At 43.3% G+C, this 24777-nt stretch overlaps 1 protein-coding gene across 7 annotated transcripts in view; it reads left to right on the top strand.

Moving 5' to 3' along the window:
• The window catches only part of ANAPC7 (anaphase promoting complex subunit 7), a 31316-nt gene extending 9190 nt beyond the window's left edge, over nucleotides 1-22126 (top strand). For 2 of the 7 annotated variants that reach the window (XM_053589563.1, XM_053589569.1), the window contains exons 3-11: nucleotides 3877-3996; nucleotides 9215-9326; nucleotides 9940-10093; nucleotides 11072-11214; nucleotides 12591-12708; nucleotides 14218-14414; nucleotides 17815-18039; nucleotides 19433-19583; nucleotides 21275-22126. In XM_053589563.1, coding sequence (XP_053445538.1) covers nucleotides 3877-3996; nucleotides 9215-9326; nucleotides 9940-10093; nucleotides 11072-11214; nucleotides 12591-12708; nucleotides 14218-14414; nucleotides 17815-18039; nucleotides 19433-19583; nucleotides 21275-21464 — 1410 coding nt within the window. In that variant the 3' untranslated portion in view covers nucleotides 21465-22126. Of the gene's footprint in view, nucleotides 1-3876; nucleotides 3997-8828; nucleotides 8986-9214; nucleotides 9327-9939; nucleotides 10094-11071; nucleotides 11215-12590; nucleotides 12709-14217; nucleotides 14415-17814; nucleotides 18040-19432; nucleotides 19584-20274 lie in introns of those variants that run through there. The other 5 variants (XM_053589566.1, XM_053589568.1, XM_053589567.1 and 2 more) reach the window with 5 other exon arrangements.
• Nucleotides 22127-24777: the final 2651 nt, after the last annotated feature.

Raw genomic sequence — 24777 nt, 5'->3', positions numbered from 1 at the left:
TGAGAGGAGATTAAATGAAAAATGGTAAAGAGGTATATATGTTTATTTGAAGTGAACTCCTTTATGTATTAGTAAAGAAATTAAGAAAATTAAGATTCGAGGGCGGCGCCTGTGGTTCAGTCGGTAAGGCGCCGGCCCCATATAACGAGGGTGGCGGGTTCAAACCTGGCCCCGGCCAAACTGCTACCAAAAAATAGCCGGGCGTTGTGGTGGGCACCTGTAGTCCCAGCTACTCGGGAGGCGGAGGCAAGAGAATCGCTTAAGCCCAGGAGTTGGAGGTTGCTGTGAGCTGTGTGACGCCACGGCACTCTACTGAGGGCCATAAAGTGAGACTCTGTCTCTACAAAAAAAAAAAATAATAATAAGATTCGAATCAGTGTATTCAGTACCTCTTTTGTTCAAAGGGTATAGTTTATAGATATATAAATATATCTTGGTATATGTCTACAATATATATGGATAATAAGCTTGAAGGATTTTGTGTGTGAGAAGAAAATTAATGATGGAAAGCTGTAGAGAGAGAGGATCTTTTACTTTTCAATTCGAACTTGTCTTTAAATTTCCTAGCTGAGGGCGGTGCCTGTGGCTCAGTCGGTAAGGCGCCGGCCCCATATACCGAGGGTGGCGGGTTCAAACCCGGCCCCGACCAAACTGCAACCAAAAAATAGCCGGGCATTGTGGCGGGCGCCTGTAGTCCCAGCTACTCGGGAGGCTGAGGCAAGAGAATCGCTTAAGCCCAGGAGTTGGAGGTTGCTGTGAGCTGTGTGAGGCCACGGCACTCCACCGAGGGCCATAAAGTGAGACCCTGTCTCTATAAAAAAAAAAAAAAATTTCCTAGCTGAATATGTTACTTATATTTCAAAGCAATATCAAATAAAAAAAGTAAAAGGAATAACAGAGTGAAATTATAAGTGCTGTATTTTTCCATATCTAAAATAAGACACAAATTAATGTAGTTGATTTTTTTCTTTTTTTTTCTTCAGTTTTGGCCGGGGCCAGGCTCGAACCCGCCACCTCTGGTACATGGGGCCGGCACCCTACTCCTTGAGCCACAGGCGCTGCCTGTAGTTGATTTTTTTTAATCTTATTGATCTTCAGTATTAGAAAACAAAAAACCGGGCGGCGCCTGTGGCTCAGTGAGTAGGGTGCCGGCCCCATATGCCCGAGGGTGGTGGGTTCAAACCCAGCCCCGGCCACACTGCAACAAAAAAATAGCCGGGCATTGTGGCGGGCGCCTGTAGTCCCAGCTACTCAGGAGGCTGAGGCAAGAGAATCGCATAAGCCTAAGAGTTAGAGTTTGCTGTGAGCCATGTGATGCCATGGCACTCTACCCAAGGGCAGTACAGTGAGACTCTACTCTGTCTCTACAAAAAAAAAGAAAACAAAAAACACTGGCAATCAGCTCATTAATAATGCAAAGCACCTGGCTTATTGTACCCTCAATGAATCCCCAACAATAAAAAAAAAAAATGGAGCTCGGGAGGCTGAGGCAGGAGAATCGCGTAAGCCCAAGAGTTAAGAGGTTGCTGTGAGCCGTGTGACGCCACGGCACTCTACCCGAGGGCGGTACAGTGAGACTCTGTCTCTACAAAAAAATGAAAAAAAAAAAAAAAAAATGGAAAGCAAACAGTTTTACATAAAGCGAAATAAAATATTTAATAAAATTATTTTTAGTTGCAGCCATCAGTTATAAATAAAATATTTATTTCACTTTATGTAAAACTTTTGCTTTGCATTTTTTTTAATTTTTAATTTCAACTTCCTTGTTCATTCTTCATTTGAAGTACTCTTTTTTTGTTGTTCATTTTCTTTTTTTTTTTCTTTTTTTTTTTTTTTGTAGAGACAGAGTCTCACTGTACCACCCTCGGGTAGAGTGCCGTGGCGTCACAAGGCTCACAGCAACCTCTAACTCTTGGGCTTACGTGATTCTCTTGCCTCAGCCTCCCGAGCAGCTGGGACTACAGGCGCCCGCCATAATGCCCGGCTATTTTTTTGTTGCAGTGTGGCTGGGGCTGGGTTTGAACCCACCACCCTTGGCATATGGGGCCGGCGCCCTACTCACTGAGCCACAGGCGCCGCCCGTTTTTTTTGTTTTCTAATACTGAATGGAAGTTATATATATTGTCCAAGTAGGTTCACTCATAAAAATAGCTAACATTGGCTGGGCGCAGTGGTTCAGACCTGTAATCCTATCACTCTGGGAGGCCCAGGCAGCGAGTGGATTGCTCAGAAGTTCGAGACCAGCTTGAGGAGGAGCGAGATCTCTAAAGATAGCTGGGTGTTGTCTCTGCACCCATAGCTCAGTGGTTATGGCAGCAGCCACATATACTGGGGTTGGTGGGTTGGAACGTGGCCTGGGCCTGCTAAACAACAATGACGACTACTACACCAACAAAAATAGCTGGGCTTTGTGATGGGCTCCTGTAGTCCCAGCTACTTGGGAGGCTGAACGAGAGACTCACTTAAGCCCAAGACTTTTTTTTTTTTTTTTTTTTTTTGTAGAGACAGAGTCTCACTTTATGGCCCTCGGTAGAGTGCCGTGGCATCACACAGCTCACAGCAACCTCCAACTCCTGGGCTTAAGCGATTCTCTTGCCTCAGCCTCCAGAGCAGCTGGGATTATAGGCGCCCGCCACAACGCCCGGCTATTTTTTGGTTGCAGTTTGGCCGGGGCCAAGTTTGAACCCGCCACCCTTGGTATATGGGGCCGGCGCCTTACAGACTGAGCCACACGCGCCGCCCTGACTTTTTTTTTTTTTTTTTTTTTTTTTAAGAGGCAGTCTCACTTTATTGCCCTCGGTAGAGTGCTGTGACATCACCCTGCTCACAGCAACCTCCAACTCCTTGGCTTAGGCAATTCTCTTGCCTCAGCCTCCCAAGTAGCTGGGACTATAGGCACCTGCCACAATGCCCACCTATTTTTTGGTTACAGTTCGGCCAGGGCCAGGTTTGAACTTGCCACCCTCTGTATATGGGGCTGGCACCCTGCCCACTGAGCCACAGGTGCTACTCAAACCCAAGACTTTGAGTTTGCTATGAACTGTGACTCATAGCACTCTACCAAAGGCAACATAGTGAGACTGTCTCAAAAAAAAAAAAATGAAAATAAAAATAGCTGGATGTTGTGGCAGGTGCCTGTAGTCCCAGCTACTTAGGAGGCTGAGGCAAGAGGATCTCTTGAGCCCAGAAATTTGAGGTTTCTGTGAGCTATTGACACCATGGCATTCTACCCAGGGTGACAAAGTGAGAATCTGTTTAAAATAATAATAATAATGGGGCCAGGCGCAGTGTCTAACGCCTGTAATCCTAGCATTCTGAGAGGCCAACGCGGGTGTATTGCCTGAGCTCACAGGTTTGAGACCAGCCTGAGCAAAAGTGAGACCCTGTCTCTACTAAAAATAGAAAAACCGAGGCAAGAGGATCGCTTGGACCCAAGAGTTAGAGGTTGTTATGAGCTATGACACCATGGCATACCCAGGGCGACAGCTTGAGACTCTGTCTCAAAAAAAAAAAAAAAAAAAAACAACTCTACAGAAAAAAATAAAAATTAGCCAGGCATGGTGGTGCATGCCTATAGTTCTAGCTATTAGAGAGGCTGAGACAGATCACTTGAGCCTAGGAGTTCGAGGCTGCAATGAGATATGATCATGCATCTGCACTTCAGCCTGAGGGACAGAGTGAGACCCTCTCTCAAAATAATAGCAATAATTATAAAGCTGTGAACATGTGTTTTTTTTATGTGAATGGATGTGTCCATTTCTTGTGGCTGTATACCTACGTGTAGAACTGGTGGGTCAAATGATAACTCTGTTTAATATTTTGAACTATCGTGCTATTGAAATAATATTTTGAAGAGATGTTCTCATTGTCTCTTAGTGTCTTCCGTCTGAAATTGAAGTAAAATACAAAATGGCTGAATGTTATACAATGCTAAAACAAGATAAAGATGCCATTGCTATACTTGATGGGATCCCTTCAAGACAGAGAACTCCCAAAGTAAGTTGTATGAAGAGTTTATGTTTTTCTCCTCTCTAACCTTCCCAATCCTGCTCCTTTCATGTTTTCTCCATAAAATGCATCAGGGAACCCATCTGAGCAGTTTACTCATGATTGTCTTGCTCACTTGCTTTGCCTGTAAATGAAGCCGGGGTTCAGAAAGATAAATGAGTGTCTTACTTATGAGACCCTGAGAACTCAGCTGGTGAAAATGATAGGTGGAGAATACTAAAAGTGCTTATTCTTTGGCATTTCTTTTTTTTTATTGTTTATTTTTTTATTTTATTTACTTATTTATTTTTTTTGGCTTTTTTATTTTATTTCGTTGCTTATTTTTTATTTCTTTACTTTTTTTTGTTGTTATTGAGACAGGGTCCCACCCTGTGCCCCTGAGCAGAGTGCAGTGGGCGTGGTAGCTCACCGCAACCTCAGAGCAACTTCAGACTCGGGCTGTGGGCACCCCTGCCTTAGCCTCCGGAAGCCGCTGGGATTACAGGCGCTCACCACGGCGCCCGGCTGGGTTTTTCCATTTTTTTCATGAGTCGGGGTCTCACTGTCGCTCAGGCGAGTCTCGAACTCCTGAGCTCAAGCAATTCTCCCTCCTCAGCCTCCCACAATGCTGGGATTACAGGCGTGAGCCACTGCGCCCTGCTCTTTGGCATTTCTTATTTATTATTTTTTTTTTTTTGTAGAGACAGAGTCTCACTGTACCGCCCTCCGGTAGAGTGCCATGGCGTCACACGGCTCACAGCAACCTCTAACTCTTGGGCTTACGCGATTCTCTTGCCTCAGCCTCCGGAGCAGCTGGGACTACAGGTGCCTGCCACAATGCCCAGCTATTTTTTTTTTGTTGTTGTTGCAGTTTGGCCGGGGCTGGGTTTGAACCTGCCACCCTCGGCATATGGGGCTGGCGCCCTACTCACTGAGCCACAGGCGCTGCCCTCTTTGGCATTTCTTACTGTAGGAAATAATTTATTTGCAAAACAGTTCTAAGTGACAAAAACAGTTTTTTAGAACTTCATTTTTTGTTTTAATAGGTGTACCCATTTGTCAGTGGGAATGATTTTATTAATCCGTTCATTTTCAAAATCAAGACTACAAGATCACTTTGCACTTATGTATATGTGGATTGTGTTAGTTTGACAGTGTATTATAGTGAAGAAAATACCTTTAACTGGTGTCTTGTTTGAGTTTAGGGCATAAAAGCTATGTGCAGTGTAAACTTAGGCAAGTTACCAATCTGAGCTTTTACTTCTCTTTTATTTATAAAATGAGAGAGTGTTTTCTTTGTTAACTTTTGTAAAAGCTAAATAAGTTCAGTAAGTGCGAATACTTTTTAAAGTACTATCCTGGGCTTGGTGCCTGTAGCCCAAGTGGCTAAGGCTCCAGCCACATACACGAGAGTTGGTAGGTTCAAATCCAGTCTGGGTCTGCCAGAGAGCAATGATGACTGCAGCCAAAAAATGGCCAGGTGTTGTGGCAGGCACCTGTAGTCCCAGCTACTTGGGAAGGAAGTCTCTTGAGCCAAAGAGTTGGAGGTTGCTGTGAGCTGTGAAGCCACAGCACTCTACCCAGGGCGACAGCTTGAGGCTCTGTCTCAAAAAAAAAAAAATTAAATAAATAAATAAATAAATAAAGTACTATTCTGTAAGGAGTGTTACCTTGGGTAAGTATTTAAACTTTTTTTTTTTTGAGACAGTCTCTCTATATTGCACAGCTCACAGTAACCTCCAACTCCTCAAACTCTTGGGCTTAGCCTCGCCTCAGCCTCCCAAGTACCTGGGACTACAGGTGCCCGCCACAATGCCGGGCTATTTTTTGTTGCAGTTGTCATTGTTATTTTAGCTGGCCTGGGCTGGGTTCAGACCCATGAGCCTCAATGTATGTGGCTGGTGCCGTAACTACTGTGCACAGGTGCTGAGCCAGTATTTAAACTATATATTCTCTTGGGCGGCACCTGTGGCTCAGCAGGTAGGGCGCCGGTCCCATATGCCAGAGGTGGTGGGTTCAAACCCAGCCCCGGCCAAAAAAAAAAAAATAATAAATAAATAAACTATATATTCTCTCATGTTACCCACCCTCTTGACATGGTTGAAAAACCTATTCTGTGCTTAATAGTAAGGAATTTTATAGGTAAGATGTGTTAATTCTCTTGACCCTAAAAGAACAAGTAATCTAAGCAGTATGGACTCCCTCCCCTCCCGGTTATTTACTGTTTTGTTTTCTTTCTTCTTTTTTTTCTTTTTTGAGACAGAGTCTCAAGCTGTTGCCCTGGGTAGAGTGCTGTGGTGTCACAGCTCACAGCAACCTCAAACTTTTGGGCTTCAGTGATTCTCTTGCCTCAGCCTCCCAAATAGCTGGAACTACAGGCACCCGCCACAAAACCCAGCTGTTGTTGTTGTTGTTGCAGTTGTCGTTGTTTAGCTGGCCCTGGCTGGGTTTGAACCCACCAGCCTTGGTGTATGTAGCTAGTACCCTGCTCACTGAGCTATAAGTGCTGCCCCTTTTTTTCTTTTTTCTTTTTTTTTTTTTGAGACACAGAGTCGCACTCTGTTGCCCTGGGTAGAGTGCAATGGCATCACAGCTCACAGCAACCTTAAACTCTTGGGATCAAGAGCTCCTCTTGCCTCAACCTCCTGAGTAGCTGGGACTATAGATACCCACCACTACGCTTACCCATTTTTTCTGTTTTCAGTACTGATGATGTCTCACTCTTGCTTAGGCTAGTTTTGAACTCCTGAGCTTAAGCAGTCCACCTACCTGGGCCTCCTAGAATATTAGAATCATAGGCATGAGCCACCACACCTAGCCTGTTTTCTGAGTTTTTAAAACTAACATATTTCTAGAGTGTATTTTGTAATGGTGGCTGCTGTTAAAACCATTTGGAAGTCTCCAGGTAAATCTTTGAAGCTAAAACAAACCCCACTTGGAAGTATATTATGAACACAGTAAGTGTGGATTCTATATACTAAATGTGTTCTGGTAACCTATGAAAGTCGTCTTTTATCCCAAGAATAATTAGTTTGCATATATGAAGATTGTTGGTATGCTCAAGGTATCTTCCTTTTGAAAGAAGCCATTTTGATTTCACTGTAAACTTTGAAGGTTTCTGTTAAATTATCTTAATAGAAATGTACCATAATTTCCTTCTTAATGAGTTGTGGATGTTTAGAAGGCACTTTTGGAAAATGGATAATGGCAAAGATGCTCACCTTTGTAGTATCCAGTGCTTAGTGTTTATAACCATCATTCTAAGAGGGACTAGAGCAGTGGTTCTCAACCTTCCTAATGCCGTGACCCTTTAATATAGTTCCTCATGTTGTGGTGACCCCCAGCCATAAAATGATTTTTGTTGCTATTTTCATGTGAAATAATTGTGGTTGGGGGTCACCACAACATGAGGAACCGTATTAAAGGGTCACGGCATTAGGAAGGTTGAGAACTACTGGACTAGAGGAATCTGCATTTGTTAGGAAAACATATCCTTCATTCTATAGCGCTCTTGTAGCTAAGAGCAAGCAAAGATGTGTGCCTCAAACATAAACCCATAATGTTTACAGTTTTTCTTTCTTGTCCGTTAGGGAGTTAACTGGCTTCTCAGTCTGTGTAAAGGACAAGGAAGTGAGTCAAAATACGTCTAAATGAACGTCTGTTAATGTATGGTAAACACCACCACACATTCCCTCACATTTTAAAGGAAAATTCCAGTGTGAGATTATCAAATCTTGGTAAATCTTCACTTTTTAAGGCTAAACTTATCTACATACAATTTATCAATTCAGCTTTTAGAAAATGATGACTTTTTGTATTTATAACTGGTGGAACCTGGCTTTATGATGTTCCCGAATAAGGATCTGTTTTAAAAAGAATTGACTTTTTGTCTAGGCAATATTCAAAACTCATTCTTTCAAAGTGATAGTAAAGTAGCTTAAAGGAAGTTTTGAAATTTTTTGAAACAGATGGTCCATCAGTCAGTTTGTTAGTAACGTGCAATCAAGAGAGAATCTTAAATTTATTTAACCTTTTGTTTTCTTAAGGATTGACACCAATACTGGAGTTTTCCTTTAAGTACTTTCCTTTGCATTTTCAAAATAGCCTAATATGGGAAATCTGAGGCCAAATAAATAGTTTTATTTCTAGTATCTCATTGCTTGAATTAGTGTGAATTAATGTTATACTACATTGTTTTATATACTGTAAATTTATAATTGGAATAGATGTTGTTCATCTTCAGACTACTATTCTGAGTAAATATCTGGCATACCAAGCCAGATAATTAAAGAGATTGGGGTTTGACTTTTTTTCTTTGGTGCCTTCACATTGACTCCTTCCTTAGGTTGTGTGTAAGAACCAGTAGTTTTAAATTAGAATATTTATCTCTTTGTACTATTGAGAAGGTTATTTATCCTTTCCCTATAATTTCTATATTCTTTGGAACTTTGAGGTTATCTCAAATTTTCCCAGTTGCATTTTTAGGTAGAATTATTTTAAAATAGCTTTACGAAGTTACATATTTAAATTGTGCTAAAATGCAGATGTCTGAACTCAGTGATTAAATAATGTAGCTCATCTCTGGATCATTGTCAACTCTGGAGATCAGTTTGGTTTGGTTTTTGTAACATTTCTTTGGTGAGTTACTACCTGTGGATCAAATCTTTAAGTGTTAGAAAGGATAGAGTTTAGCTACAGTCTAATTATCAGAGAAAAGCCAACTGTTATACTTCTTTGTCCATTCTTCTGTATCATTTCCTTTTGGGAAAAACTTATCTGATCCTTCTTAACTAGCTAAGTCAAGAGTTCCTTACTTTCTTGTACCTTAATATTAACTGAATTTAAGATATGTCAGTTTGAGCACTTCTGAGGTAGCTCATCTTTTGCCTTTTCTTAAGAAAGAAGGTAATGAGCATTCTATAACATTTCTTAAATGAACATTATTCCTATTTCCAGAGGCAGCAGCTTTGGTCCAGATGTTACTGGCCTTTTGGTTAGGTAAGTGAGAAAGTAATGTGACAATTCTCTTAGAGACGCAAGTACCTAGGAAAGCAGGGTAATGATTTCTTCTTTCTTTGGAAGACTGGGGTTAGTCTTCTGTTACTTGCACAGGGCTGTGGGTAGGACTGTGGTAGTAGCTGGTAATGAACATCAGGACTTTTTCACGGTGAGGTATTTTCTTTGCATTATACACTTATTTCACTGTCCGTTGTTTGTGTCTGTACAGATAAACATGATGCTGGCAAACCTGTACAAGAAGGCTGGTCAGGAGCGCCCTTCAGTTACCAGCTACAAGGAAGTACTGAGGCAATGCCCTTTAGCCCTGGATGCCATTCTAGGTACAGATAATGTTCTGCTTGTTTTCATGGAGAGTTTATTGTCAAAGATAATAGTTTTCAAATCTTGAGTATAATTAGAACAGCTTCATTTTGGAAGGCCAGGTGCAGTGGCTCACGCCTGTAATCCTCGCACTGTGGGAGGCTGAGGTGGGTGGATCACCTGAACTCATGAGTTCAAGAATAGCCTGAGCCAGAATGAGACCCTGTCTCTAAAAAAAAAAAAGTAGCTGGATGTTCTGGTGGGCTCATGTATTTTCAGGTTCAGGAGGCTGAGGCAAGGGGATCACTTTAGCCCAAGAGTTTGAGGTTGCTGGGCCATGGTATACCACCATGGCACTCTACTGAGGGCAACAAAATGAGACTCTGTCTCAAAAAAAGAAAAAGAAAAAAAGAATAACTTCGTTTTTTAAAAGTTTTTACCAGAGAGCAATTCAGTAGGGATTAACACATATTTGATCAAGAAATATTAAGTTATGGTCTTTCTATCACATACATCTTAGAATTAGGGAATGGGTTACCTTGTAGCCTAGGGAAAATAGAATCCATTGCTTCTTGCATTGTGAAAGAAAGATGCTGTGCCTCACCTTCTTTCTTTTGCTTTCTTTTCAATTAGGTTTGCTGTCCCTTTCTGTAAAAGGTGCAGAAGTGGCATCAATGACAATGAATGTGATCCAAACTGTGCCTAACTTGGACTGGCTCTCTGTGTGGATCAAAGCATATGCTTTTGTGCACATTGGCGACAACTCGAGAGCAATCAATACCATATGGTGAGAATCACAAAGTTAATTCATTGTTCTTGAGGCTCTTTCCCTGTCTGGAGATCTGTGTTAGTCTTTTCACGTACCAAATGGTTCCAGATGTAATAATCTCTGTTGGAGACTTGTAAAAATGTAAACTTGGGCTGAATTCAGCTCTGTGCATGCAAAGGTAGTAATTCTTACAAAGTACACTGCCTTAGTTTGTTTCTTGAACCTGGAAGAAAATCTTTTTGGACTCTCTTTCCCCCAAAAACATGGTGTATTGAGGCATCTGACCTGAGTATTTTTCTTAGAACTGGAATTTTCTTTGTATTATTCAGATCAAGTCCAAGGACAAGAGTCTGGCATTTGTGTTGTGCAGAGTCACCCAGTTGAGTAATAAGTATCTATCACTTGCGAATGACATGACCTTTAACACCATATATTGTATGTTGTCCTCTGAAAAGCTGCAACATGAATGTTCTTTGTTAGTAGTGAGTTATTTCTACTTTATTCTGTGTATTTACAATTTCATCCTACAACTTTTCTTAAATTATAAGCTTAAAGTAAGAAAATACATGGCACGTGGCTTGGTGCCCATAGCTCAGCAGCTAGGGCACCAGCGACATACACTGGAGCTGACGGTTTTGAATCCAGCCCAGGCCTGCTAAACAACAATGACAACTGCAACCAAAACATAGCTGGGCATTGTGGAGGCACCTGTAGTCCCAGCTACTTGGGTGGCTGAAGCAAGAGAATTGCTTAAGCCCAAGAGCTTGAGGTTGCTGTGAGCTGTACTTTACCCAGGGCAACATAGTGAAACTCCATCTCAAAGAAAAAAAAAATACATGGCACATAATTCATTTTAGAAGTTTTTTATTATGACAAATTTTATGACGTAAATGTATAACATACACCAAAGGAAGCATCTATACGCCTGATAGACCAGATTCAACAATCAAGAGGATTTATAATAGATTTTAAGGCTCAATGTTTAATATCTTAAAGTTCACTAGAGAAAAAATCCTTATTGCGAGATAACGTGGACCTTCTGGGAAGCTTAGCAGATCTGTACTTCAGAGCTGGAGACAATAAAAACTCTGTCCTCAAGTTTGAACAGGCACAGATGTTGGATCCCTATCTGATAAAAGGTAAGTAATTCTTGGGGCAGGGAGAGAGTGGCTGTTAAGGGCAAGGTCAGAGAAGATAGGAAGGAAATAGAACATGAACTGATACCAATTTTAATGGAAATAGTTTCTGAAACTTACTACAGTATTTTATGTTTTTAAGGTCCTGACACATGTCTCTTAACAGTTAATTCCATTTTGAGTAGTTGTTTTTGCTCGAATTCAAGTATCATCTCTCCACAGATCATTATTTGGCTTTTTTTCTTTTGAGGGAGTCATAGCCCCTCCTTCGGATTTATAAATTGATGATGTGCCTGACTGAGAATTTGTATGGCATCCTTGGAATCATAATATCCTTTTAGGGAATTTAGTTTGACTGTGTCCTGAGTATAATTATAAGAGGACAAGTGAACAGATACTGAGAAAGGGATGGGTGATTAAAAGTAGTAATTAGGAGAGAACAATGGAAAAAATTGTTGATGTGAAAGAAGTTTGCAACTGGAGGAAAACACCACAGAGACCTCCAAAGGATTGCAGCTGGAAGCCTGGCAGTAAGTGCTCAAGACTAGTGGGAAGTAGGGTTGTAAAGGCCCATGGAAGGCCATTAGAAAAATAAATCCTTATGAAAAAAAACAGTCTCAAGGTTCTTAGGGGGCATTCCCAAACTTGTAGATTAGAAAGCAGATCTAGAAAGATGGGTTTGTTTGTACAACATCTCACTCCTGCTCAGTTCTTTTCTCTAAGCTGCCTGTATCTATGATGAAAATGGTATTAGAGGTCCTAGATTGGCAGCAGTTGGCAACTTGAAGTTTGAAGCTCACACTTAAGTTCAAGAGCAAGCAGAAGTATTGTAGTTTGAGAGGATTTATAATATAATGTGAGATAGAGTGAAACAGGGTTCCAGGAGGCAGTGATCTTTGATGAACTGCATTCCAGAAAGAACTCCAAGCTTTTTCTAAAATAGAAAGCTTTTTCTCAACTTTTCTGAGACTTACTGGCTTTTTTGGCATATTAAATGTGTACTCTTGACTGCGTAAGGTTCTTAGAGAACTTATTTCATACCTTTTGGAGGCCTTTTCTGGTTGAGTTAGGAAAGCTGTATATCATGCCACAGAATAGAGGGACAGAAAGTTCTTGAAAATAACAGGCTTTCAAATTGTGAGGTGGGTCTTTCTGCTACTTTGCTTTTTTTTGGTTGGGGGGGGTGGATTTTGCTTTTTAAAGATCATTTTGTAGGAAAATGGAAATACCAGTGAGAGGAGCCTGTGATAATGGGAAGAACGCAGTCCCTGCAGGAGCTGGGGCTCGGCTTGGGGTCTGACATTGGGTACTACTCATAATGTAAAGGATCCTTGCTGCTTTATTTGAAGAGCCTCTTTTTGCTATGACCCTCTGTCTAGGAATGGATGTATACGGGTACCTGCTTGCACGAGAAGGGCGGCTGGAGGATGTGGAGAACCTTGGCTGCCGCCTTTTCAATATTTCTGATCAGCATGCAGAGCCGTGGGTGGTCTCTGGGTATGGTTATGCATCTTTTTCTCCTCAGTTTTCAGTAGATTCTTTAAGAGATTATAGTTCTTTCTGAAGAGAATATAGGTTGAATACTGGTTTAACCGGTGATCAGTCCTGGGTTCAATCATGCTCCTTAACTTTAAATCTATCATTTACTTCTCTGGGCCAGGCTCAATGGGTCACATCTATAATCCTATCATTTTGAGAGGCCAAGGTTCACTTGAGGTCAGAATTGAGACCCACCTGAGCAATATAGCAACCCCATCTTCACAAAAGAAAAAAACAAAAAAACCCCAGAAACTCAGCTGGGTGTTGTGATGTGCAGCTAAAGTCCCAGTTACTGGGAGAACTGAGATGGGAAGATTGCTTGAGCCCAGGAGTTTGAGACTGCAGTGAGCTGTGATGTTACCACACTGTAGCTGGGGCAGGAGAGTGAGACCCTGTCTCAAAAACAAAGGGTGGCTCCTGTGGCTCAATGAGTAGGGCACCGGTCCCATATATTGGCGGTGGCGGGTTCAAGCCCCGCCTTGGCCAAAACTGCAAAAAAAAACCCCAACAAACAAAAAATACCTTCCTGAATCTGTTTTCTTGTATAGGGGCTATTAACCTCTACTTTTAGAGGCAAGCATTAATTGAGATAGTGAATGCATTATGCTTAGCATTGGGCCATCACTGATAGGGCAGAAAGATGCTCCTTTGTTATTGACCTGTCCTTACAAATTCTCCAAATGTGTCTCCGCTAATAACATGTCTAGATTGTCAAGTTCTTTACCATAATTTTTCCTTTCTATATCAAGATTTCCCAGCTGGGTGCAGCGGCTCACACCTGTAATCCTAGCACTCTGGGAGGCCGAGGCAGCTGGATTGCTTGAGCTCCTGGGTTTGAGACCAGCCTAAGCAAAAGCAAGACTCTGTCTCCACTAAAAGTAGAAAAACTGAGGCAAGAGGATTACTTGAGCCCAAGAGTTGGAGGTTGCTGAGAGTTATGACGCCATAGCACTCTACCCCAGGGCAACAGCTGGAGACTCTGTCTCAAAAAAAAATAATAAAAATAAATAAATAAATAAGCCGTCCATTGTGGCTCATGCCTGTAATCTTACCACTCTGGGAAGCCAAAGTGGATGGATTGTTTGAGCTTAGGCATTCGAGACCAGCTTGAGCCAGGAGTGAGACCCCATCTCTATTAAAAATAGAAAAATTAGCTAGACATTGTAGCATCTGTAGTACCAGCTACTTGGGAAGCTAAGGCAGGAGGATTCCTTGAACACAGGAGTTTGAGGTTGCTTTGAGCTATGATCATGCCACTGCACTCTACCCAAGGTGACAGTGAGACTGTGAAAAAAAAAAGTAGATTTGGGTTTTTTTGGTTTGTTTTACTTTTCCACTAATCTTATGTTAAAGCTATTAAGTACAGTTTGTATAATAACAATCATGCATAGGGTGTTCCTTTTGATTTTTAGGTAACATTTCTTTATAGTCTTCTCTCAGATAACTTTTGGTTGTTTTTTTCTCCAGGTGTCATAGCTTCTATAGCAAACGCTATTCCCGGGCTCTCTATTTAGGAGCCAAGGCCATTCAGCTGAATAGTAATAGTGTTCAAGCTTTGCTACTTAAGGGAGCAGCACTTAGGAACATGGGCAGAGTCCAAGAAGCAATAATACATTTTCGGGAGGCCATACGTCTCGCACCATGTCGCTTAGATTGTTATGAAGGTAAGATAGAAAATACAGATGAATGGTGTGAATCTCTAGATGTGGCAGCAGCACTCAGATGGAAGTTTCCCTTAGGCAAGCACTTCCCAAGATCTGTTATACATCAGATTTATCTGGGGAAACTTTCAATAATCTGATCCTGAGCCTCTCCAGTACAGATGGGGAATCTGTGGGGTTGGGAGATAGGTATCATTATGTTTTAAAGATAATATGTATTGCCAGTGTGTGGGCAAGTTTGGAAATCACCGCATTAGGCATTTTATATTGATATAGGGCATTCACTGGATTTTTATTCCTTTCAGAATCCATTTTTCTCATTCTCCTCTATTTTCTTCTTTTGGTGAGAGGGTAGTTGGGATAAGCTTTTTGTCCATTTTTCCCCGCTGTGTCAAATGTAGCCCACTCAATATGAATCTGTCTGTGCCAGGCACCATGCTAGATCTCTTGGTTATTTTTTTTATTATTATTTTTTTGAGACAGTGTCTCACTGTGTCGCCCTTGGTAGAGTACTGTGGCGTCATAGCTCACAGCAACCTCAAACTCTTGGGCTTAAGAGATTTTCTTGCCTTAGCCTCCCAAGTAGCTGGGACTACAGGTGCCCATTACAATACCCAGCTATTTTGTTGTTGTTGTTGTTGCAGTTGTCATTGTAGTTTAGCTGGCCCAGGCTGGGTTCAAACCCGCCAACCCAGGTGTATGTGGCTGGCACCGTAACCACTATGCTATGGGCGCCAAGCCTCTTGGTTATGTCTTTAATCTTTTCACAGTTATCTTACCTTGGGCCCGAGATACTACTTATGGGCAACTCCACATTCATATGACAGTGTTGGTTGTGGGAACTGGTGTGTTCAGTGTGACCTCCAGAGTGGGCACAGTCAGGCTCCAACTTTGTTTTGTTATGAAATATTTTAAGTTCATGTGAACTGACCCTAGGAGTTCAAAGGAGCTGTGCCAGCTTCAGCAACATTTGGTGACTCACTCATAGACATTAAAATAGATCTTACAAGATACAGTTCCTCCAAAACGTATTTTTATAAGAATTTAAAAATAAACCCAGGAGTCTAGGAGTGATTTGCTGTTAACAGGAAGATAAATTCAAATTTTTTGAGGAAAAAATTTGGAAGTTAGGAAAGAGAACAGATACGCTTATATACCCTGAGAGCCTATGCCTCTGGTGGCTTTGTTGGGTGAAAGAGGATTGTCTTTGTTCTTAGAGAAACTCCACTAAACCAAGCCTTTGGTTTCTGATTAATTCTTGATGCTGAAACTCTAATTTCCTAGCCCCCTGGCTGCTTTTACACTGACTCCATTCTGCTGTGTGCAGACCTTGGGATGCAGTTGAATAACTTCCTCCCACAGTGCTTGTGTCCCCTTTGGCCAGCGAGGCCTCACAAGCTGCCTTCTCAAGCTGCCATTTGGAGAGTTGGATCGGGGTGACTCTGGTTATGTTCTTTGATGCTTCTTGCAGTGTTCAGTGGAGCTTCCTTACTTTGCTGGTGGAAGGTCTTGGGTTAATGCAGTACATTCTTTCCATTTCCTTCTGAAGTTCCATGGGTCGGGGGGTGGCTTTAGCAGGAAAGTAAAACTACTATTAATAAGTAGTTGCAAACAACTGTATATGGAGTCCAATACATTCTCCTTAAGAGTTAGATAATGCCTAGTTAAGTAACCACAGTGTGTGGAAGAGTATGCGTGAATGTTATAAATGCTGCTAGTGTGGAGGAGTATGCAGAGAAAATCTGCCAGGGAGTGTGTGGGTTTGGGGTTTAAGCTGTTTTTCTGTTTTGATAAACGCCTAGTGCCAAAAAGTTCTCTGTTCTCAACTTGGCTTGAGGAGTTGAGAGTTGACCTCTCACAGTGGCCTCATGGGGCATCTCCGTGTGGGTAGGAAGAGAGACAGGAGCTGCCATTCTCAGTATATTTGGTTCATCTGACTGAGTGGTGTCCATCTAGCTTAGGAAAACCTCCAGCAAGTGCCTTTTGAGCTATTACTTAAAAAAATTTTTTTTAAATTATTTTGGGCACTAATACCTTTTTTTTTTTTTTTTTTTTTTTTTTGTGGTTTTTGGCCTGGGCTGGGTTTGAACCCGCCACCTCCAGCATATGGGACTGGCGCCCTACTCCTTGAGCCACAGGCGCCACCGGGCACTAATACCTTTTATAATAACCTGGATGGAAATGGAGACCATTCTTTTAAGGGAAGTTTTGGAAGAATGGAAAAACAAATACCACATGTACTCACCATTAAAGTGGAACTAATGGATCAATACCCATTTTTACATTTGGTAGTAAAACTCAATAGAAAACAAGCAGGCAGGAGGGGGCGGGGGTTAAATTAATACCTAACAGGTACAGCACATTATCCAGGTGGTGAGCACACTTGTAAATTTGACTCATACTGTACACAAGCAATCCATTTAACCAAAACCTGTACCCCATAATATTCTGAAATTTTAAAAAATGCAAAAATGGGCTCAGTGCCCGTAGCATAGTGGTTATGGCTCCAGCCACATACACTGAGGCTGGTGGGTTTGAATCCAGCTTAGGCCAGCTAAAAAACAATGACAGTTGCAACAACAACAAAAAAAATAGCCAGGCATTGTGGTGGGTGCCTGTAGTCCCAGCTACTTGGGAGGCTGAGGCAAGAGAATCTCTTAAGCCCAAGAGTTTGAGGTTGCTGTGAGCTGTGATGGAACAGCACTCTACTGAGGGCAACATAGTGAAAGTCTGTCTAAAAAAAAAACATGAAAAAATGAAAAAAAATTTAATTGTAATGGATACATAATAGTTGTATCTCTTTGTAGGATTCAGATAACCATTATGTTTCAAATAAGTCTTCCTTTCTCCTTAGGTTGCTTGAGAGGTCCTTCAGTTTGTAGAACTGGACATTGACTAGGACAGTAGGAGTCTCCCCTCTTAAACTTAGCCCCATGGGTGACTGAAAGCAGCTGGAGAATAACAGCTTATTAGGAGACAGTGAAACCTTGGTTTTGGTTGGAAACATCACCTCTCACTGCTTTAATCTCTTGACCACATGACAGACTAATCATTAGTGTCACGTTTGTTCTCTTAGCACTCATGTAAGCAGCTCACATGCTGCGGTTTCCTTGTACATGCTTGTTCCTTAACTAACAGAAGGTGCCTTCACAGGGCAGGCTTTTTCTATATCCAGCAAGCGTCCTGGGATAGAACACTTAATTATTCCCTCAACAACACACCCTCCTGTCTTGTCTCAACATCTGAGTTTTCTCCTGGCCTGCCCTTTATGTGAGACTTTTGAAGGTTTGCAGTTTGGAGTGCTGTCAGTGTAGAAGTGGCTATGGTAAAATGGTTGAACTACTTTGTGTGTGTGTGTTGTGTTTTTTGTTTGTTTGTTTGTTTGTTTGTTTGTTTTTTCCAGGTCTCATTGAATGTTACTTAGCCTCCAACAGTATTCGGGAAGCAATGGTGATGGCCAACAACGTTTACAAAACTCTAGGTGCCAACGCACAGACCCTTACTCTTTTAGCCACTGTTTGTCTTGAAGACCCAGTGACACAGGAGAAAGCCAAAACTTTATTAGATAAAGCCCTGACCCAAAGGCCGGATTACATTAAGGCTGTGGTGAAAAAAGCAGAACTACTTAGTAAGTGTGTTTTATTTTCTTCTTTTTTCATCCCTAATTTTTTTTCTTTTTTGTAGAGACAGAGTTTCACTTTATCGCCCTCAGTAGAGTACCGTGGCGTCACACTGCTCACAGCAACCTCCAACTCCTGGGCTTAGGTGATTCTCTTGCCTCAGCCTCCCATGTAGCTGGAACTACAGGCGCCCGCCACAATGCCCAGCTATTTTTTTGTTGCAGTTTGGTTGGGGCTGGGTTTGAACCCGCCACCCTTGGTATATGGGGCCGGCGCCCTGCCCACTGAGCCACAGGCGCCGCCCTTCATCACTAATTTTTATGTAACCTGATCTCTCATTTGGACTCCCCAGTTCTAGCTGGTTACAGATGACCAAACAGGGGTATGCCTTTTGCAGCAAGTCTGAGGCTGCTTGAATTGATTTATATTTAGCACGGCCAAGTGTAACTAACTGGCTTACACCTGCTTAGGTTAGCTCAAACCAGCTATAATTGGTTGGTACCTGTTCAGCTCATTTTTATCTGGTTTTAATTGTCCTGAACTAGTTTGGGTTGACTATAACTAGTTTTAGCTTTGTTTTTTTAGTCCTGATTTATGAACTCCCCCATACCTAACAAATCCCACCTCTAAAACTCTGAGCTAGTTTGGCAAATAAAATGCAGTTTGGCTTTTTATTTGAATTAAAAGGACATTTTAAAAAATCAGAACTAAAACTGTAATTTTATTTATTTATGAGATAGAAAGTCTTACTCTTGGGCTTAGGTGATTCTCTTGCCTCAGCCTCCCGAGTAGCTGGGACTACAGGCATCTACCATGATCCCTGGCTAGAAACAGGGTCTTGCTCTTGCTCAGGCTGGTCTCGAACTCCTGAGCCCTACCCAGCCTCCTAGAGTGTGAGGGTTTTAGGTATAGCCACCATACCTGCCTAACTCCAAATTTTCTAACAAAGTGGGAATTTAGATGCACTTGCTTTCACTTTGTGCCTCACTGCTATTCTCTTAAGGACATCTGTAAAGACACTGTCAGATTGTGATAGTTGTGGTTTTATGTATATGCCTTAGGATGAGAATATATTTTCAAAATGTTGAAGTAGGACAATGAGTATCTTTTTAAAAATTTTTTTATTTTTTTTTTGGGTGGCGCCTGTGGCTCAGTGAGTAGGGCGCCGACCCCATATACTGAGGGTGGCATGTTCAAACCCAGCCCCAGCTGAACTGCAACCAAAAAATAGCCGGGCGTTGTGGCGGGTGCCTGTAGTCCCAGCTGCTCAGGAGGCTGAGGCAGGAGAATCGCTGAAGCCCAAGAGCTAGAGGTTGCTGTGAGTCCTGTGACATCATGGTACTCTACTGAAGGCGGTAAAGTGAGACTCTGTCTCTACAAAAAAAAAAAATTTTTTTTCAGGCAGAGAACAGAAATATGAAGATGGAATTGCTTTGCTGAGAAATGCACTGGCTAATCAGAGTGACTGTGTCCTGCATCGGATCCTTGGAGATTTCCTTGTAGCTGTCAATGAGTATCAGGAAGCAATGGACCAGTATAGTATAGCACTAAGGTAGGCACCCGGCCTCCTGTGGGGGAAGGTCAATGAGGAGGGCCGAGGAGGCAGTGAGCTGTCACAGGTGTTCTGGAGATACACATATACTCTGTGCCCACGTTTGAAAGCAGAATAATAACAGTAATAATAGAAGAGTTATTTGTGAATATGTGACTTCTAAGATTTTTTTCTTAAAGTATATTAACAACATTGAAGAATAGTTTCACTCATACCCAACCCACATCTCTATAACATTCTTGTTCGTTTGTATAGATCATCTTCCTGTCCTTACCCACACATACACATATTTTTATAGGGTTATACCTAGTATATATTTTATATTCTGCTTTTTCAAATCAAAGTATTGTAAGTACTTTCCCATGTTTCTACCTACTGTAGCAGTTAAGAACTTGAGCTCTGAAGTTTGAATACTACCTTCACCACCTGTCATCTTGGGCAAATTACTAACAAATTTCCTTGTCTCTCTCTCTCTACCTTATTAGATATTAAATGATTGAATGAGGATTAAAATGATTATTTCATGTAAAGCTCTTAGCACTGTGCCTGGTACATAGTAAATACTAAATAAATAGTGGTATTCTTACTGTTTAATAGAGAAGTGATTTCTTTGAGGGTTGTCTGTGTGTCTGTAAGGTTATGGTGAAGGACTGTCTTTAATGAGTCTGATCACATCCGTTTACTTGTTCAGCAGACACTTGAGCACCACTCATGTGCCTGGCATCTCCGTGACCCCTGGGGATGCTGCGTTTGCGGAAGCTGTCAGTCTCAGACGTGCAGACTGACTGTACCACATGCTAAGGGCTTTCATAGCAGTCTGTAGAAGTAAGGTGGGAGTCCAGAGGGCGGGGCCCTGGGTGTGGGGAAAAGCTATTTGGAAGGCTTCAGAGAGGAGAAACTGGTACAAATCTGAATTTATATAAGTAGCAACAGAATTCTTACATGAGCTTTAGCTGTTTTTAGAAGCCCAGGAGCAAGGAAGAAAAAATACCAGACTGTCATTAGAGGTGGGATTTATTAGGGATGAGGGATGCCTGCTGACCTAGGTGATGGTCACAAAAGCAATAGGAAAAATGGCTTAGGATGCAAGTAAACAAATGTTCTGGAACGTCTGAATTTTGGGTGGGGCACAGGGTTGGCATATGTTGACTCTTAGCTCTAAGTGCTCGGGTAGCCTTTAGGAGTTTACAAATGTGTTCCATGGTATAGTGTGATGTTTTGTCTGACTACTGAAATGCTGATATGTTTAACTATATTGTAAGAACATGGAACAGTTATACCCACAGAATAATAACTACTTTTTGTAACCTCATAGCTCAAAAACCTAATTTTCAGGGAATCACGTTTAAATTTGCCTGATACTGTTTGCTTGCTATTTTTTCATTTATGTTATCTGGGAGCCTCCTCTAGCAGAATGCTAGGGGTGATAGGTGTGAAAGGTTTAAGAAATTTGTGGAGAAAACTCAGATTGAGAATTCTAAAAATTAGGAAAAGACACCTTTTTTCACTCACTTCTAATGGTGGACTCCCTCGACCCAGCCTTGGAAGCCGGAGTTGTTTGGAGAGGCCAGGCTTTAGCAGTTTCTCTGTGACTGTGTGGTCATTTCACTGCCGGGCCAGGGAGATGACGAATCAGCCAGCAAGAAACAACGCAGAGATTCAGGCCTCTCCTTTGTTTTGTTGTCCCCTAGTTTGGACCCCAATGACCAGAAGTCTCTAGAGGGGATGCAGAAGATGGAGAAGGAGGAGAGTCCCACGGATGCCACTCAGGAGGAGGATGTGGACGACATGGAAGGGAGTGGGGAAGAAGGGGACCTGGAGGGCAGCGACAGTGAGGCAGCCCAATGGGCTGACCAGGAGCAGTGGTTCGGCATGCAATGAGGGGCGGCTACTCCAAGGCCACACTGGCCAGCCCTGCTCTGAGCTCTTCCTGTGGACTGAAGGAACTGTAGGCGCCTGTTCTCAGGAGGACCAGGATTCAGCATGTGATTGCAGCAAGGGTCTCCATCCTCTTGCTCCCGATTCCTAGTCATGACTTCATTTCTAAAACTGAGCCTGACCAGCCTTCCATGTATCTCCATCCTCCCCTGCTCCAGTCATGGAGGACTGTGGGAGCCCTGAGGCCTGCACACATGCCTGGGCTTCTGGGCCAAGAGCACTTTTTATATAACTAACTTCTAAATTGAAAAGCTCAAGGAATAGATGGTGTTTTGTCTGTGACACAGATGGGTTCGAAGGATTGACCCACCATCCCAGAGTGATAGCGTCATCTCCCAATTCCGACAGCAGCATGGTCTGGCCCCAGAGGGCTTCCTGTTCCCAGAAGCCATCAACCTGGTCTGTCCAGACTTCCCTAGTAACCGTGCTTTCCTTCTGCAATGTTAGTAATGCCTTAAGCTGATGGTTGCTATTTTGCAGAACAGTTTTCCTCTTTGCTAAACTGGTAACTTGTCTGAGCCTGGCTGATCTCAGAAACAGGTGTGACAAGAGCATGAACAGGCGTGGCTGGGGTGGTTCCCTAATAAAACTGGTTTGTACCGTCATGGTGTTGGGGTGATCAGAGTGGAAGCCCTTTAGTAGACTCTTAGTTTTTGGTGTCTTACTCAGAATGTATTGATTCAGTCCCCAGAATTCTTTGCCATAAATAGATTCTCTTCTCCTAGTACTGGGAGCCAGGACAGTTGGAAAGCTCAGATAACCCCAGGCTGGTTCATCTATTTCATTTTTGGATAGTGAATTTCCCTGAGGCCTGAGAATCTGGCCAGATTTCAGACTGGAGTCCTCCTGGCTTTTTCATTGAGGCTATGAGGTTGGAGTCTGTGTCACACCCTGAGCTTTGGTGCTGGGGGATTCTTCGCTTACCCTGTCCCCCTTGTATCTGAAGATGCACTGCTTTTTGAGTATACAGTTGATTGGAGATAAAAGAGGATGTCATAGCTAACCCTAAATTCTCATTAAAACAAAATTAGTCAAAGGTACTCCAAGATGTGAATTTGGTATACATGAAAGGTTGTATTCTAAAGTGTAGAAACACTGGAAGTGTACAACAATTTAGGCGTTCAGAATATCTGATAGTTGTACTTTAATATGGACAGAAAACACCTTTCAGCATGAGCCCCAAAGCCTGCACAGCCTGCTCTGAAGAGCCCAGCAGGCAGTGGGGTCACACCAAGTGAACATGTCACAGGAGAATATGCTGCCCCTTGGCTTTAGTTGTCTTTCCTGGATGTAGCCTTGAGGCCCTAGCCCTGTTACTTTGAGTGAGAGAAATAAGTGAAACCTTTGCCTTTTCCGACTCTAGGAGGAAGCCCATCCCCTCTGCCCACCTTGTTTCTGTATGTCAGGCTTAGTCCTGCAACCTTGAGTTCCCACTGGATCAGGAATCTGATCTGGATCAGTATGTTGGACCCAGGCCCTGAGACATTGCCTTTGCTCAGCACCTCATGTTTCCTCACTGTGCTGACCCACCCCTCAGCTCTGCAGGGGAGCCCTTAGATCACCGCAACCTGTCCACTCCAGGCCTCTCCATCCCAGCAGCACCCGGCAGGTTCTTCCCACCTGCAGCTTTGGCCCATGGTGACAATTGGGTTGGAAGAGGGTCTGAAGCTACCTCATGTACGTTTGAGGAAACACTCTTGTTCCACAGCAGAGTGGGAGAGGTTGGAGAGGATGCCAATGCTCTTGCTTGGCGCTGCCACAGTCATTTTCTCATAAACCTCAGAAGGTCAGGGAGCCTCAGGAAGGGCTTTCCCACTAGGCCACCTGCCGGGTGACCAAGCACCTGACCAGGGCCAGCCCCATAAAGACCCGCATTCACAAATACCTTATAGTGTGAGGAGTGTCACACAGTTGGTGTCACAAAGGTGTTTCCCAGACTTTTAGGTGGTTTTGAGACTGGCCTGGAGTCTGAAAGTCCTGCCAGCCCACCTGTGGGACTGGGGATTAGTAGATAGGCAGGCATCTAGCCTGAGAGGTGGTCAACGTGGTGTGCCAGCCTGCCTGTCCGCCCTGGAAGGCCGTGGGTGGTGGTAGTGCTCTGGGGCCCTCCTGCCCCTTTCTACTGGAGGATCCTTGGCTGAGCAGGGAGGAGAGTGTGGAGTAGGCCTGCTCCCCACCGTTCAGTGTAGACCTGTCTTTCTCTATTTTTGAACTCTGGCTAAATGCCAGGGACCTGGCAGTTGTGGCCTCTATACACATCCACTGATGGCTAGGACTGCATTCCTGCCTTTGAGATTTTCCTCAGAGGAAAGACCAGCTTTTGCTCAGCTCTGTGGTGCTCAGATAGGAGCATGCTTCTCAGTGATGCAGACTCTCAGGCCCAACACCAGGCACCAAACCTTAGTTTAAATTCAGGGGCAGGGGTGGTGGCCCAGGAGTCTGTATCCTCAATCAGTTCCCACCCTAACTTCCTGTCCTGTGCAGGTGTTCCCTAGACAAATACATAGAAACCCCGAAGGGGCCCTTGAGGGTTCCAGGCACCACAGGCCTGACCCTAGAGGACATGGGGCTCTGCTGCAGCTGCCCATGGGTGGGAGGAACTGGCATCATAGGCCTCACCTGTGGCTTCCTGCCTTCCTGGCCCTGCACTGGCTCCTCTGGGGCAGGCCCGGGCCTGTGAGGAAAACACTTGAAAAGTTCATGGCTGGCTTTCCATGACCCCTGCTGGGCCATCACCTGGTGTGTGCTCTACTGAAGACAGGTAGTGAGACCAGACTCCACACACACCTCACTATGGCCTCCAGGGACAGCAGCCTTGGCCAGGTCTCCAGCCTGGCACTGGGAGGGGCCCTTGAGGTAAGTGCCATACTAAGGTTTTCTACTTTCAGATGAGCCTCCCTGCCCTTAGGCAGCAGGAGGGGCCCCAGCTGCCACCTCCCATCTTGGGGCACAAAGGGCAGGCTTCTGCAGCCTAGACACTTCCAGACCTGTGCAAGCTCGGCAGACCTGCCCCAGCCACACCTGGACTACTACCAGCCAGGGCTAGGTGTGGGGTTTCCCAGACTGCTGTGGAAGGTCATTGATGATACAGCATGTTGCTTACTTCACAGACCGCACAGACCTGCAAGGCCAGGAGTAAGCCAGAAGCCCACAAATGGCCTCGTTAGTAGTTATTAAAAAGAACACATTAATTTTAAAATAATAGAGGGCCTGTGCATTGTGGGGGCTTAAAATGGTGTGGCCGCTGTGGTTCAAA

The sequence above is a fragment of the Nycticebus coucang genome, chromosome 4 (genome assembly GCF_027406575.1).
Source record: "Nycticebus coucang isolate mNycCou1 chromosome 4, mNycCou1.pri, whole genome shotgun sequence".
NCBI lineage: Eukaryota > Metazoa > Chordata > Mammalia > Primates > Lorisidae > Nycticebus > Nycticebus coucang.
Note: the sequence above shows the minus strand (reverse complement) of the source record. Positions and strands in the feature narration are given on the sequence as shown.